General features: G+C 44.4%; 1 protein-coding gene across 1 annotated transcript in view; it reads left to right on the forward strand.

Annotated features, from left to right (window-relative positions):
- Positions 1-17,306, forward strand: part of ATP6V1B1 (ATPase H+ transporting V1 subunit B1) — a 76,052-nt gene that overhangs the window by 26,599 nt on the left and 32,147 nt on the right. Inside the window, exon 3 of the mRNA XM_083571479.1 lies at positions 8,247-8,345. Within this exon, the coding sequence (XP_083427605.1) occupies positions 8,247-8,345 (99 nt within the window). The remainder of the gene's footprint in view (positions 1-8,246; positions 8,346-17,306) is intronic.

Consider the following 17,306-nt stretch of genomic DNA (forward strand, 5'->3'; position numbering starts at 1 on the left):
TCTTTTAATTTCTCAAAACTCTGCAATTTCGATTTGTCTCCTTCTTGCTCCAAAATTTCCCAATATTTCGGCCACTTGGCCTCCATATTGAGCTTTTTCTGAGCCTTTGCTTCCATCGGTGACAACCACCTTGGGGTTTTATTTTCAAGTAAGTCTTTATATCTTATCCAGACATTAAACAATGCTTTCCTGACAATATGGTTTTTAAATACTTTATGTGCTTTAACCTTGTCATACCACAAATATGCATGCCACCCAAAAACGTTATTAAAACCTTCTAAATCCAAAATGTCTGTGTTCTCAAGAAGCAGCCATTCTTTCAACCAGCAGAATGCTGCTGATTCATAATAAAGTTTAAGGTCTGGCAGGGCAAATCCACCTCTTTCCTTTGCATCAGTTAGTATTTTAAATTTTATTCTGGGCTTCTTGCCCTGCCAGACAAATCTAGAAATGTCTCTCTGCCACTTCTTGAAACAGTCCATTTTGTCCAAAATTTGCAATGATTGAAACAAAAATAACATTCTTGGCAATACATTCATCTTTATAACAGCAATTCGACCCAACAAGGAAAGCTTCAAATTTGACCATGTTTCTAAGTCCTTTTTCACTTCTGACCAACATTTCTCATAGTTATCTTTGAATAAGTTTAAGTTCTTAGCAGTCATATTAACCCCCAGGTATTTTACTTTCTTGACCAATGTTAAACCAGTCTCCTTCTGAAACCTCTCTTTCTCAATCGGTGTTAAATTTTTCTCAAGAACTTTAGTTTTTAACTTGTTCAACTTAAATCCTGCCACATTACTGAATTCTTGAATCAGTTCTAATACTCTTTTAGTACTAGATTCTGGCTCCTGTAACGTCAATACTAAATCATCTGCGAAAGCTTTCAGTTTGTATTGTTTGGCTCCAACCTGTATACCTTTAATCAGACGGTCCCTTCTAATCATGTTTAGCAGAACCTCCAGGACCGAAATAAAGAGCAATGGGGAAATTGGGCAGCCTTGTCGTGTCCCTTTCTCTATCTTGAATTCCTCTGTCACCACATTATTAACTATTAATTTAGCCTTTTGTTCTGAGTAAATTGCACTTATACCATTTTCAAACCCTTGACCAACCCCCATCCCCTGAAGATTTTTCTTCATAAAACTCCAAGAAATATTATCAAAGGCTTTCTCCGCATCTACAAAGATTAAAACTGCTTTAGTATTGATGTTCACTTGCAACTTCTCCAAAATGTTAATTATATTCCTCATGTTGTCAGACAAGTGTCTACCTGGGAGAAAGCCAGCTTGGTCCTTATGTATCTCTTCTACTAATACTTTCTTTAATCTTTTAGCCAAAATATCAGCAAATATTTTGTAATCCACATTAAGCAGGGATATGGGGCGGTAATTCTTAAGTTGTGTCTTTTCAGACTCAATTTTCGGTATAAGCGTAATATAAGCTTCCTTCCACGACTCTGGTGCTTTTTTCCCCTCCAAAATTTCATATTGGGGTGGTTTTATGCAAAGATGTGTACGTTACAAGAAATTTGCACCGAAATGCTGCTGAATTTTCACAAGGACTTGTTTAAACAAAAATTCGCGGACGAATGTGGAAACCATAGAATCAGAGAATGGTAGAGTTGGAAGGGACCCCAAGGGCCATCTAGTCCAACCCCCTGCAATGCAGGAATCTTTGGCCCAAAGTGGGGCTCAAACTCCCAACCCTGAGATTAAGAGACTTCTGCTCTACCGAGTGAGCTATGTGAAGAGCCGAACATAGAAATGGGGAAGAAACTGAGATAAATCAAAATCAATATAATTAAACCATCTTTATCTACCATGGGAGCAATTTCCATAGTTTAACAATGAGCTGTGTAAACAAGTAAATGAGCACATGCAGAGTCCTGATTTATTTCTTCATAATCACTTAAATAATTAATTCACGTCCCTTCACTGAAATGCCACAGGGCAGTTTACGACATAGTGATGTAATAAGAGAAACATACCATACAAGCAGGTGTATTCAGTTTAACTTAAAGCAGGTGCATTAAACTAATTTTAAGCTGAGTTGCTGTGCCTCGCCCTGGGATCACTTCGAATGAAGCGTGGACCAGAAATACATTAATAAATAGCATAATATCCATACAATCACAGGACACCCATAAAACACAGGAGAATTCAAACTGTTATATAAATCCATTTCATAATAAGCAGTGCATTGTTTTTAGTTTTTATTTTATTAATTACCCACTCTTCACCCGAGCAATTGAAAATACAACATTGAAAACAATTCTAAAAGCTTACAAGTACAAAAAATGCAACTGCAAAAAATCACATCTAACAAGAATAGCAATCACAGCAGTCTGATAAAAATAACAGAAGTCCACCAATTGCTTATTTTTCTGACTTTAATTCAAATTTGGGATTTCTCTATCCAATGCTGGACTTCGCTCAAAATTTCTTCCACTGGAAGATCTGGGTTCTTGTTTGTCCTGACCTTGCTTTCATTTCAATCTTTTTGTTTTCTAATTCAGACATAGCTCCCCTCCCACCCCACCCCAGGCTTAACTGTTGTTGTTGTTTAGTCGTCCCCGACTCTTCGTGACCCCCTGGACCAGAGCATGCCAGGCACTCCTGTCTTCCACTGCCTCGCACAGTTTGGTCAAACTCATGCTGGTCTCTTCGAGAAGACTGTCCCACCATCTCATCCTCCATCATCCCCTTCTCCTTGTGCCCTCCATCTTTCCCAACATCAGGGTCTTTTCCAGGGAGTCTTCTCTTCTCACGAGGTGGCCAAAGTCTTGGAGCCTCAGCTTCAGGATCTGTCCTTCCAGTGAGCACTCAGGGCTGATTTCCTTCAGAATGGAGAGGTTGGATCTTCTTGCAGTCCATGGGACTCTCAAGAGTCTCCTCCAGCACCAGAATTCAAAAGCATCAATTCTTCGGCGATCAGCCTTCTTTATGGTCCAGCTCTCACTTCCATACATCACTACTGGGAAAACCATAGCTTGAACTATACAGGCCTTTGTTGGCAAGGTGATGTCTCTGCTTTTTAAGATGCTGTCTAGGTTTGTCATTGCTCAGGCTTAACTAACAAAGCACAAATTATCTGGGTCTCTGGTCCCCTTATCCAGAAGCCTCATGGAAGCGGTGCGCCTCTTCACCCACTTCCGGAAAGAACACATTGGTACCCAACTCCCTCAACCTCCGGTCTCTTGATCATCTTGGCTGCCCTCCTCTGACACCTTCTCCACCTTTGTTCACGATGGAGGTCAACCATCAGGGTGACCATGGCTGGCTCACTCCCAAACCCTGCCTGAACCCACTTTGAAATATACCCAGATGGCCCGTATCCTCCAGAAGCTCCTGCCACTGCTCTGCCCGCCACTCTCTCCATCGCCTTGCCCAAGAAAGGGGCATTCATGTCCAGGTGGTCATTATGAAGAAGAAGAAGAAGAAGAAGAAGAAGAAGAAGAAGAAGAAGAAGAAGAAGTAGTTTTATTTATACCCCGCCCTCCCCAGCCAAGACCAGGCTCAGGGCAGCCAACACCAAGTATAAAAACAATTGATTAAAATACAACTTAAAAACAAGATTAAAATACAACATTAAAATGCAGCCTCATTTCAATGGAAACTCAAATCAAAAACTTTTTGGGGATGAAAACGTCAAATCTTCACCAAGGCTAACTATCCAGGCTGGTCCTACGTGGGCCAGAAAAAAGCCAGGGAAGTCCCCAAATAGGATTTCCATCACAGAAGGAGAAAGGATAGAGGGGAAGGGGGTCAAGCTGATTCCAAGCCAAAGGCCAGGCGGAACAATTATTGTCAACCGTAGTTACATTATCGGCTAAAAATCTCTTTGGTCAAAAGAGCCCAGCCAGAGGGTTCCAAATGGTCAAGCATTTCCCTTCCACAGCAAGCCAGCTGCTTCTGCAAAGCCGGGCATGAATTGCTCCTTTCCTTTGTCCGCAGTGCCTGGGGTGCAAAGATAGATTTCCCCTGGCTATGGAGGTTCCACTGAGCCATCATAACTTCTATCCGTTCAGCCTGGACACTGAGATCCAGCGCCGAGGGCTTCTGGCGGTTCCCTTATTGCGAGAAGTGAGGTTACAGGGAACCAGACAGAGGGCCTTCTCGATAGTGGCGCCTGCCTGTGGAACGCCCTCCTATCAGATGTTAAGGAAATAAGCAGCTATCCTATCTTTAAAAGACACCTGAAGGCAGCCCTGTTTAGGGAAGTTTTTAATATTTAATACTGTATTGTTTTTAACACTCGATTGGGAGCCGCCCAGAGTGGCTGGGGAAACTCAGCTAGATGAGCGGGGTATAAATAAATAATAATAATAATAATAATAATAATAATAATAATAATAATAATAATTATTATTATTATTATTATTATTATTATTATTATTCACTGGCAGCCGCCAAGGGTCGTAGTGGGTGGCAGGTGAGCAGGCTTACTTGGAAATAAGTTCCATTAAAATCAAAGGGGCTTACATCCCAACAAATCTGTTTAGTCCCCGAGTAAGGAACAGTAGGAATGTAGAAAGGACCTAATTTCTGGCACTCCCTGCCCAGTTGACAGGTCTCCAAGTGAGCTATGATACGGCCAATTAAAAAACCCGCATTCCAAATTCAAGCAGGGAATGTGCTCTGGGATGAATTGAGGCTTTGTGGAGCCGTGCCCAGCACAATACACCGTTTCTATGCGGCCCTTTCGTCCTGATAGGTGCAGGAAGGGGGATTAATAAGATCAATTAAAGAGCCGGATCACAGAGGTTTTCCCCCTCCGTTGTAGTGGTTGGCAAGGCTTAAAGTCCAAAGTACAGGCTCAGCAGAAAAGGGCACGTTTGGGAGGATGGAGGAGGGCAGAACGAGGCTAAACTTGGGGGTGTGAGTAGATGCCAAGAGTTAAGGCACAGTCTGTGGGTGGCTAAAGCCCCCCAAAAAACCTCCAACTCCCAGTGCACTACACCACTGAGTAATTGGTTTTAGGGGCAAAGTGTCAATAACTATCATCAATATTATATGTATTTTGTTGTTGTTTAGTCATTTAGTCGTATCCGACTCTTCATGACCCCCTGGACCAGAGCATGCCAGGCACTCCTGTCTTCCACTGTCTCCCGCAGTTTGATCAAACTCATGCTGGCAGCTTCGATAACACTGTCCCACCATCTCATCCTCTGTCCTCCCCTTCTCCTTGCGCCCTCCATCTTTCCCAACATCAGGGTCTTTTCCAGGGAGTCTTCTCTTCTCATGAGGTGGCCAAAGTATTGGAGCCTCAGCTTCAGGATCTGTCCTTCCAGTGAGCACTCAGGGCTGATTTCCTTCAGAATGGAGAGGTTGGATCTTCTTGCAGTCCATGGGACTCTCAAGAGTCTCCTCCAGCACCAGAATTCAAAAGCATCCATTCTTTGGCGATCAGCCTTCTTTATGGTCCAGCTCTCACTTCCATGCATCACTGCTGGGAAAACCACAGCTTTAACTATACGGACCTTTGTCGGCAAGGTGATATCTCTGCTTTTTAAGATGCTGTCTAGGTTTATATATTTATACCCTGCCTTTTCTCATGACAGGGACTCAAGGCACCTTACACAAACTGAAACAGCATGGTATCTAAAAACTTACGAAAGATAATAGTGAAAGAGTAATTAAACTATGCAGAATGAAAACAGTATAAAAAATTATCTATTAAAAAACAGCACAGCACTATTAAAAAGCCCTTTTCTTTTTTAAATACAAACAAAGAAACTGTCAGTTCCCCAAGGCCTGTTGGAATAAAATGGTCTTCACCTGCCGGAGGAAGGACAGCAAAATAGGAGTCTGGCTGGCTTCTCTACGGAAGCAATTCCAATGTCTGGGAGCCACCACCAATAAGGCCCTGTCCGGCTTCCTCACCAGGTATGCCTGTGAGGGGGGCGGGACTGAGAGCAAGGCCTCCCCTGAAGAGCTTAGAGCCCAGGCAGGTTGGGGGGGACGACGCGAATGTGGTCCTTCAGATAGCCTGGGCCAACGGGATGGTTTCCACCTTCATGGCTGGCTTGTGAGAGCCATGGGGTGAGGAGCTCTGACTACTCCTTGAGGGCGTCAGTGCATTTCTTTAAAATATTGCAACGTGTTTGTTCAAAGTATGCAGCCCTCCTGTCATTCCGAAAGGCTTGCAACAACAAAATCCGTAACGTGATTAAAGTCAGTCTCCGTTAAAACATTGATCTGGAGCATGGGACAGCTCAGTTGGGAGAGCATGGGACTCGTAATATCAAGGTCGTGGGTTCGAGTCTCACGTTTGGCAAAAGATCACTGCTTTGCACGGGGTTGGACTAGATGATCCTCGTGGTTCCTTCGAAGTCTATGAAAAAGAGCTCCTGAGCTTGTTTGTGCCTTAAAATCACTAGAGGAGCCACTGCTTCACATCTTTGCCCTTGTTTCCTTCATCCTGCCTCGGCAGTCAGTCTATGCATAGTTAACCTACGGAACCTCCTCCCACATGAGGCAGTGAAGACCAGTAACTTGGGTGGCTTTAAAAGAGGATCAGACAAATTCATGGAAGAGGAGAGGGCGATCGATGGGTCTGGATGTCTCTGCTTTGCTTCCACGGTTGGAAGAAGCAATGCTTCTGAATCCCAGTAGCTGGAAACCGCAGGAGGGGAGAGTCCTGCTCTTGCGTTCGAATCCTGCTTGCAGGTTTCCTACAGGCATCTGTCTGGCCACTGTGAGAACAGGAGGCTGGACTAGGTGGGCCATTGGCCTGATCCTGCAGGCTCCTTCTATGGAAGCATCATTTCACTAGGACAGGCATAGACAAACTAGGCCCTCCAGATGTTTTGGGACTACAACTCCCATCATCCCTGACCACTGGTCCTGTTAGCTAGGGATGATGGGAGTTGTAGTCCCGAAACATCTGGAGGGCCGAGTTTGCCTATGCCTGCACTAGTATGACCCCCCTGCTACCATCTTTGGCTCTTTCTGGCAGCCTCGTTGATCCTGCCCTTCCTCTAACCCAGGGGTCCCCAAACTAAGGCCCACAGGCCAGATAAGGCCCACGGGACTTGTTTATCCAGCCTGCGGCAACCCCCGCCACCCGCTGCCACCGCCCTCTCTTACTGGTGCTGCGCTGTGCGGCTGACCACATCCGGGTCAGAGGAGCACTGGAAATAGCTTGTGCGCATGTGCAAGCATTATTTGCGCATGCACAAGCGTTTTTTCCGGTGCACATCCGGGTCAGAGGTTATTTCCCGTGCACATGCGCACAAGCAATTTCCGGTGCTCCTCTGACCCGGAAGTGCACCGGAAATAGCATGTGCACACGTGTATGGGCATACGCTCCCCCGCCCTCCGGCCCGCCACGCGATCGGCGCTGGAGACACCGGCCCGAGGCGCAGTAAGTTTGCTGACCCCTGCGCTAACCTGTTTTTTCAAAAAAATTATTTTTTTATTAAAAATTTAAACAAAAGGTATTTTCTAAAAACATGTCATCTTTCTGTCTGTCTCTCTCCCCTCCCTGGGAGTGAGGGAGGAGGGATGGTTGTGTTCTTCTCACGTTGAGGAGAATCGGCCGATAGAGACCTCGCCTTGTCTTGCCGGGAGTCGCTGACGGGGAGGTCAACATGGAATCAAAGCCGGGCATCTGGAGAGTGCCAAATTCCTCTGACAAGGCTTGAGATTCAACAGTGTGTCCCCCATTTTCCTCCCTCCCCCCACCCTCCCATACAACCCCCCCCCCGACTTCCCTCAGTTCCAATCTTTGGTTTCTCTGTAAATGCTGTTCTCTGCATGTTACAAAATTGTATAAAAAGTAATCTAACTGATTATTGTCAATGAAGAGTTTGTGAGTGTTTATTCAAAACCTGCCAAGGAGTCCAATTCACTTTGTTGCATCTTCAAATATTTTGCAAAGGGTTCCCATTCATCTTTGAAGTCACAGTTATCCTTGTCCCGTAGCTTATGTGTCAATTTTGCCAGTTCTGCATAGTCCATCCATTTTTCTTACCATGATTCTTTGGTTGGAATTTCTTCCGTCTTCCATCCTTGTGCTGTTAGGACTCTCGCGGCCGTTGTCACATACACGAAGATGTTTTCCAGCTTTTTTGGCAGGTCTTTCCCTTCAACCCCTAACAAAAATGCTTCAGGTTTTTTAACAAATGTTAAGTGGAACATTTTCTTCAATTCATTATATATCATTTCCAAAAAAATTTTGATTACATTACAATCCCACCAGACCCCTGCTCTAACCTTTGCCTTCCTTCTCTCTCCTTGCAGTTTGCCCAGTATGCAGAGATTGTCAACTTCACCCTCCCGAATGGCACGCAGCGAAGCGGCCAAGTGCTGGAAGTGTCCGGCTCCAAAGCCATTATCCAGGTGGGTGAGACCGACTCTGTTGACCCCGGGTCTCAGTGGGACTCGATCTGAACCAGAGCCTCCAAGTGTCCCTATTTGCCGGGGATGTCCCTGATTCAAAGAACCCATCCCGGTTTCTGATTTGATCCCGAAATGTACCACTTTTCCTTAGGACATCCTTATTTTCATTGGAGGGGATGGAGTTATCCAACCCCCCAAGCCGTCTGAAGGCAATCCTGTAGAGGGAAGGTTTTTAAAATGTTTAATGTTTTATTGTGTTTCTATATATGTCCAAGAGACACGGGTGGCGCTGTGGGTTAAACCACAGAGCCTAGGACTGGCCGATCGGAAGCTCAGCGGTTCGGATCCCCACGACAGGGTGAGCTCCCGTTGCTCGGTCCCTGCTCCTGCCAACCTAGCAGTTCGAAAGCACGTCAAAGTGCAAGTAGATAAATAGGTACCGCTCCAGCGGGAAGGTAAACGGCGTTTCCGTGCGCTGCTCTGGTTCGCCAGAAGCGGCTTAGTCTTGCTGGCCACATGACCCAGAAGCTGTACACCGGCTCCCTTGGCCAATAAAGCGAGATGAGCGCCACAACCCCAGAGTCGGTCACGACTGGACCTAATGGTCAGAGGTCCCTTTACCTTTACCTATATATGTCGGAAGCTGCCCAGAGTGGCTGGGGCGACCCAGTTAGGTGTGTGGGGTATAAATAGGAAAATTATCATGGCGGAATGGGACGTCCCTGTTTTCATCAGATAAAGGTTGGAGGGTATAAGCCTGTCACCTGCTTTCATTGCTCACCTTTGGGACATTTTGACAGAGCACAGCCATCGCTTTGCATTTATATCCCACCTTTTCTCTAAGAAGCGCAAGGTGCAGTACACAGAATCAGAGGACCATAGAACTGGAGAGTTGGAAGGGACCCTGAGGGACATCTAGTCCAACCCCCTGCAATGCAGGAATCTCAGCTACAGCATCCATGATAGAGGGCCACCCAAGCTCTGCTTAAAAATATCCAAGGAAGGAGAGTTGAATTCTCCCACATCCTCATTTACTGTATTTTTTCACTCCACAAGACGCACTTTTTTCTTCCTAAAAAGTAAGGGGAAATGTCTATGCATCTTATGGAGCGAATGTGTGGTCCCTGGAGCCAAATTACCCAGGGGAGAAAAGCAGATCATGCTTTTTTTTTTTTTAGAAAGAAGGAAGGGGGTGTTGAAACAAAGCCGCTGATTGTTTGCCGATCGGGAGGGAGATAAGGGATGCTAGAGATAAAGGAGGCTGCCTGGGAGGGGGGAGGTAAAGACAGCAAACTTGCAAGGAGAGGAGACAGGAAGACTAAAGGAATGAGGAGAGAAATTAGAAGAAAAGGAGGAGCGAAAAATTGCTCCAGCTAATGAAAAGACACTAAGGCAAACAAGAGGGAAGAGGGTGTTGAAAGGAAACAGCTGATCGGCAAGCGATCGGGAGGGAGATAAGGGACACTAGCGATAAAGGAGGCTGTCTGGGTGGGGGACGTAAAAGCCCATGGATCCTCAGGATTTTTGCATTGGGTCACCCCAAATTCACCATCAGATCACATAGCATGTCCATGGCTACAGCCTGCACCAAAAAAATCATGCATCTACTGTTGCGTGGGGCCGCAATGGTGCAAAAACATGGTTACAAAGCACGGATCCACATGGATCCTCAGGATTTTTGCATTGGGTCACCCCAAACTCACCTTCAAATCACATGTCTGTGGCCACATCATGAACCACAAATATCATGCATCCACTGTTTCGTTCAGAATTCCCCCCCCCCCTCATTTTCCTCCTCTAAAAACTAGGTGCGTCTTATGGTCAGGTACATCTTATGGAGCAAAAAATACCATAATTCCCACAAAAACCCTGTGATGTAGGCTAGGCTGAGAGGCAGTGCCTGGCCCAAGCCCGTCCAGTGAGCATCATGGCTGTGCAGGGATTTGAACCCTGCTCTCTCCCAGTAGTCTAACCACTGAACCACAGTGGTTCCCATTACCATTTATATTAAACTCCACTGGTTTTGGATGGCTACTGACTTTGTTGGCTTTAAAAGAGGATTGGACAAATTCATGGAGGAGGAAAGGGCTATTGATGGCTCCCGGCCATCTTGGCTCCGCTCTGCCTCCACAATCAGAGGCAAAAATGCTTCTGAAGACCAGTTTCTGGAAACCACAGGAGGTGAGAGTTGGTCTTGTGTTTGAATCCTGCTTGTTGGTTTCTCACAGGCATCTGCTTGGCCACTGTGAGGACAGGGTGCTGGACCCGACGGGTCCCTTTGGCCTGAACGAGCAATGCTCTTATATTTTTATTTACAACTTTCCTTTTTTTATATAAGATGTTTATTAGGGTTTTACAAAAAGCAAAAATTAACAGAGTAAAAAGAAGACAAGAAAAAAAAGAAAAAATACAAAAAATACAAAAATACATAAAAGAAAAGAAAATACAAAATACAAAAAAGAAATAAGTAGAAAAAGTTAAAAACAAATCCATTTTTTTCATATCTTTAAGCTCGTTTGCTTGTTTCCTTGACCTCCTCACACCTCCCTTTTATGTATTCCCGTTCACATAGTCAGTTCAGAGATAAGAATTTGGAATACAGAAAGGGGAGGCATGAGGAAGTCGGGGAAGATAGGATATGAAATTAGGATATGAAATGATACATGTTTTTTGTTTTGTTTTTGTTTTTGTATGTTTATGTTTGTTGTATTGTGTTTATATGGAAAAATAAAAATATTATAAAAAAAAAACAACACATAGTCAGTTCAGCAAATCCTTACCCTCTTTCACTTATCTTAACTCTATATCTTAACATATTATAACTGTATATTTTCATCCATTATCAGTCCATTTTTATATATTCTTATTGGCCTTGTTGCTAATGCCACTTAATTTCAATCCAACATCATTTTAACATTCATTAATTTTACAATATTTCTGCAGATAGTCTTTAAATTTCTTCCAATCTTCTTCCACCAACTCTTCTCCCTGGTCTCGGATTCTGCCAGTCATTTCCGCCAGTTCCATATAGTCCATCACCTTCATCTGCCACTCTTCCAGGGTGGGTAAATCTTGTGACTTCCAATACTTTGCAATAAGTATTCTTGCTGCTGTTGTAGCATACATAAAGAAAGTTCTATCCTTCTTTGGCACCAATTGGCCGACTATGCCCAGGAGAAAGGCCTCTGGTTTCTTCAGGAAGGTATATTTAAATACCTTTTTCATTTCATTATAGATCATCTCCCAGAAAGCCTTAATCCTTGGGCACGTCCCCCAAAGGTGAAAGAATGTACCTTCATTTTCTTTACATTTCCAACATTTATTATCGGGCAAATGATATATTTTTGCAAGCTTGACTGGGGTCATGTACCACCTATAAATCATTTTCATAATATTCTCTCTTAAGGCATTACATGCCGTAAATTTCATACCTGTGGTCCACAACTGTTCCCAGTCAGCAAACATAATGTTATGTCCAACATCTTGTGCCCATTTAATCATAGCAGATTTAACCGTTTCATCCTGCGTATTCCATTTCAACAGCAAGTTATACATTCTTGAAAGTATCTTAGTTTTGGGATCTAAAAGCTCTGTTTCCAATTTTGATTTTTCCACCTGGAAGCCAATTTTTTTGTCCAAATTATAAGCCTCCCTTATTTGATAATAGTGAAGCCAGTCTCGCACTTTGTCTTTTAATTTCTCAAAACTCTGCAATTTCAATTTGTCTCCTTCTTGCTCCAAAATTTCCCAATATTTCGGCCATTTGGCCTCCATATTGAGCTTTTTCTGAGCCTTTGCTTCCATCGGTGACAACCACCTTGGGGTTTTATTTTCAAGTAAGTCTTTATATCTTATCCAGACATTAAACAATGCTTTCCTGACAATATGGTTTTTAAATGCTTTATGTGCTTTAACCTTGTCGTACCACAAATATGCATGCCACCCAAAAACGTTATTAAAACCTTCTAAATCCAAAATGTCTGTGTTCTCAAGAAGCAGCCATTCTTTCAATCAGCAGAATGCTGCTGATTCATAATAAAGTTTAAGGTCTGGCAGGGCAAATCCACCTCTTTCCTTTGCATCAGTTAGTATTTTAAATCAGGAAATCGAATGGAAAATTAAACAAATGAGACAAAGGACATTTGAATCGGCTAATAAATGTGGAAAATTGTTAGCCTGGCAAATGAAAAAAAGACAAAAGCTCAATACTATTACCAATTTGGAAGTGGAAGGAAAGAACATTCAGAATCCAGTGGAAATTAGAAAATGCTTCCAGAGGTATTTTAAACAGTTATATACACAAGGGCCACAGAAAGAGTTTGATATAGACCAATTCTTAAAAACAAATGGACTACAAAAAATCTCTAAAAAAAAGAAGTTAATGTTGAACTATAAAATTACAGAACAGGAGGTAGAAGGGGCCATCCAGAATATGCAGTTGGGCAAATCTCCAGGGCCTAACCTCAAAATATTATAGATCCTTGAAGGATTGGATAATTCAACCACTAAAGGAGGTCTGTAATGAAATTTTGGAGGGGGAAAAAGCGCCAGAGTCGTGGAAGGAAGCCTATATTACGCTTATACCGAAAACTGAGTCTGAAAAGACACAACTTAAGAACTACCGCCCCATATCCCTGCTCAATGTGGATTACAAAATATTTGCTGATATTTTGGCTAAAAGATTAAAGAAAGTATTAGTGGAAGAGATACATAAGGACCAAGCCGGCTTTCTCCCAGGTAGACACTTGTCTGACAACACGAGGAATATAATTAACATTTTGGAGAAATTGCAAGTGAACATTAATACTAAAGCAGTTTTAATCTTTGTAGATGCGGAGAAAGCCTTTGATAATATTTCTTGGAGTTTTATGAAGAAAAATCTTCAGGGATGGGGGTTGGTCAAGGGTTTGAAAATGGTATAAGTGCAATTTACTCAGAACAAAAGGCTAAATTAATAGTTAATAATGTGGTGACAGAGGAATTCAAGATAGAGAAAGGTACACGACAAGGCTGCCCAATTTCCCCATTGCTTTTTATTTTGGTCCTGGAGGTTCTGCTAAACATGATTAGAAGGGACCGTCTGATTAAAGGTATACAGGTCGGAGCCAAACGATACAAACTGAAAGCTTTTGCAGATGACTTAGTATTGACGTTACAGGAGCCAGAATCTAGTACTAAAAGAGTATTAGAACTGATTCAAGAATTTGGTCATGTGGCAGGATTCAAGTTGAACAAGTTAAAAACTAAAGTTCTTGAGAAAAATTTAACACCGATTGAGAAAGAGAGGTTTCAGAAGAAGACAGGTCTAACACTGGTCAAGAAAGTAAAATACCTGGGGGTTAATATGACTGCTAAGAACTTAAACTTATTTAAAGACAACTATGAGAAATGTTGGTCAGAAGTGAAAAAGGACTTAGAAACATGGTCAAATTTGAAGCTTTCCTTGTTGGGTCGAATTGCTGTTATAAAGATGAATGTATTGCCAAGAATGTTATTTTTGTTTCAATCATTGCAAATTTTGGACAAAATGGACTGTTTCAAGAAGTGGCAGAGAGACATTTCTAGATTTGTCTGGCAGGGCAAGAAGCCCAGAATAAAATTTATTTACAACTTTCCTTCTGTTTTCTCCCTATCTGCTATGGCCGAGCCCACATAATTAATTATGTCATTTCAACACATTCCAGTGGCAGGGATATGTCAAAAACAATGCAGAAAATAATGTAATCATTTACAGAACGTTTGAAGGCTCCAAAGAAAATCATGGTAGCGAACACTTCTTGTAGGAGCATGCAAATTGTGGCAGATTTAAAACATTTTGGGGGGAGGACAAAAACACAGAGATCCAGCACACGTCCAAAGAGATAGTAGAAGTATCAGCTCATACAAAGATCCCCTTTACAAATAATAAAAGATGAATGAAAATAAAAGTATTTCCCCTGTGAGCTCCATTATGGACAATAAGATTTAAATGAGCCACACGCAATATTCGTATAAGAAATAACATATACTTTTTAGTCTATGGGATATATTTTCAAAAAGCGCAGTTTGCCAGAATTTTGAATGCTGTCCATCCAAATGGCAGCAGTTTTCTGTTTTCCTTTGGGACAGAATTCTTCCCCTTCCTTACTCCCGAGTAAAAGCAGACAGGGCAGCAGCCTTCGCCCTTTGCCTTTTCGGAATGCGGTTCGTTCTGTCCTTAAGACGTCTCTGCAGCAAAGAGAAGCTGACACTTCATGTTGTTCTTGAACTGCAAGCCAAAAGTCAAGGCTGAGACACCTGGGCAGGTAAGGAAGACCTGGAAGTACAAGGGCCATAAATACATAATGCGCTAGAGGGAAACTGACTTGAGACTCAGAGAAGCAAATCGAAGGCTGAGATCTCTGGGAGTCAAATCTCTGGGAGTCAAAGCTCTAGCGCAGATAGAGAAAGCAGGAAGCCAGAAAGGATGTTGGTGGGTGAGGAAGATTTCGGGCCATATCCCTTTCAGGGTAGCCTTCCAGGGGCCACATAGCCATGGTGGGCGGGGCCAGAGGGAAAAGTGGGCGGGCCCTTTGTAAGGGAAGCCAAGTCTGTCCGCAGAGGCGCGCACACAGGACAGCGGAACATGGCCCAGGGTGTGTGGGGCGACTTTTGAACTGGGGCACTGGGGAGATTTCAAAAAACAACAACCACTTTTTTAAAAAAATAAGTTTCTCGTCTTCTGGCAGTTCCCTCATTGCGAGAAGTGAGGTTACAGGGAACCAGGCAGAGGGCCTTCTCGGTGGTGGTGCCTGCCCTGTGAAACGCTCTCCCATCAGATGTCAAGGAAATAAGCAGCTACCTTATTTTTAAAAGACATCTGAAGGCAGCCCTCTTTAGGGAAGTTTTTAATATTTATTGCTGTATTGTTTTTAACACTCAATTGGGACCTGCCCAGAGTGGCAGGGGCAACTCAGTTAGATGGGCGGGGTATAAATTATTATTATTATTATTATTATTATTATTATTATTATTATTATTATTATAGGTTGCTTTTCTCCTAGTCATTTGTACCTCTCATTCGGCTGCCTCAGCTCCACCCGTCTTTCCCTTTCTTACCCCAATCTTCCAGCCTGTGCCCGTCCCTCACAAGCGCATCCCCTCCTATTCCTGAGAGGGTTGCCAACTATTTCGCCAGCAGTGCTGCCATGCCTCTAACAGAAGCCCGACCTGTGGAGACTTGGCTGATGAAGCTAGCTAGACCTCACTTGGAGACAACAGCTCTCCTTGCTAAATTCGCTCCACCATCTGGCTGTTGTTAAAGGCAGTGGCGCCCGGGAAAGAAAGAAAGAAAGAAAGAAAGAAAGAAAGAAAGAAAAGTTGTCAATCTCAACCCTGCAGGTTTTCTTCCAGCCACATTGTCCTTCCACAGCGTCAGTGTACGAGGACAGACCTTTCCCTCACCAGCACCCAGAATGTTTGTCCGCATTCCGTGACCTCACAGCAGCTCTATCCAGAGGACCAGATCATGAAAGGAGCGGACCCTCTCTAAGCGCAGCCCCCGTGCCTTGGATCTGGGGGTGAGTGGCTGGCTGGGACTTCGGCTTAGCAAGGGTCTTCTTCTATCTGCTGGGAGGGGGCTGCACAGTTTCCCCCTCCGTGCGGAGAAGCAGGTGCCTCCCCAGGGATGCTCGCCTCTCCAAGCCCCCTGACCTTTCCTCGCCCTCTGGGATCGCGCAGAATGCCCTTTCCCGCCTGCCCTGCTCTGATGAGCAACGCCTTGAGCCTAGTAGCCCTGTGGAGGCGAGGGACCCTCGCGGTTGACCTGCGGGGGACCTCTGCTGGCGAGCGGCCAGACTTCAGCCCTCTAATGCCACGGAGACCTCTGCAGGGCCCTACTAATCCTATTAGGGAGTCAGCCTCTCCGGCACCCCCTGCCCGGCCTTTGGCAGAAGCCGCTTAGGGAAAGCCTGATATACACGGAGCTGGGGTGGGGGGCTTATTCCACCCTTCCCAGCCCCCCATCCCGCCCTGCCGCAACAGCTGGCCGACGTGTGAACATTCTTTCGCAAGGGGCCACACGGATCTAATTAAAGCGGCGGTCCGGAGGTCACTGCCTTCAAACGGTGTCAAATATTATTCCGATCAAAGGGAGCCTTTCGGGGGTCCCTTCGGAATGGATAGGGGAGGGGGAGGCACGCTGGACCCAATTAGAACATAGCTGTCAACGTTTCCTCTTTTTTAAGGGAAATTCCCTTAAAAGATGCCTGCTTCTTGGGAGAAAAGCAATGACAAACCTAGACAGCATCTTAAAAAGCAGAGACATCACCTTGCCAACAAAGGTCCGTATAGTTAAAGCTCTGGTTATCCCAGTAGTGATGTATGGAAGTGAGAGCTGGACCATAAAGAAGGCTGATCACCGAAGAATGGATGCTTTTGAATTCTGGTGCTGGAGGAGACTCTTGAGAGTCCCACGGACTGCAAGAAGATCAAACCTCTCCATTCTGAAGGAAATCAGCCCTGAGTGTTCACTGGAAGGACAGATCCTGAAGCTGAGGCTCCAAGACTTTGGCCACCTCCTGAAATGAGAAGACACCCTAGAAAAGACCCTGATGTTGGGAAAGATGGAGGGCAGAAGGAGAAGGGGACGGCAGAAGATGAGATGGTTGGACAGTGTTCTCGAAGCTACTAGGATGAGTTTGACCAAACTGTGGGAGGCGGTGGAAGACAGGAGTGCCTGGCGTGCTCTGGTCCAGGGGGTCACGAAGAGTCGGACACGACTAAACAACAACAACCCTTATTCCGAATAGGATTCCTCGCAAGAAAAGCGAAAAGTTGGCAGCTATGAATTAGAACAAGGTGCTTTTCCCTCCTAACCACGGCGAGACTGTCTACGGGCAGGGAGGGTCTCATCCTGCGTACCAGGTGGAGCTGGTAGACAGCTGCCCTGGATACAGAATTGACCTGCACCTCCATGGACAGCTGTGAGTCCAGAATGACTCC

This window comes from Podarcis filfolensis, assembly GCF_964270895.1.
Source record: "Podarcis filfolensis genome assembly, chromosome: 9".
Lineage (NCBI taxonomy): Eukaryota > Metazoa > Chordata > Lepidosauria > Squamata > Lacertidae > Podarcis > Podarcis filfolensis.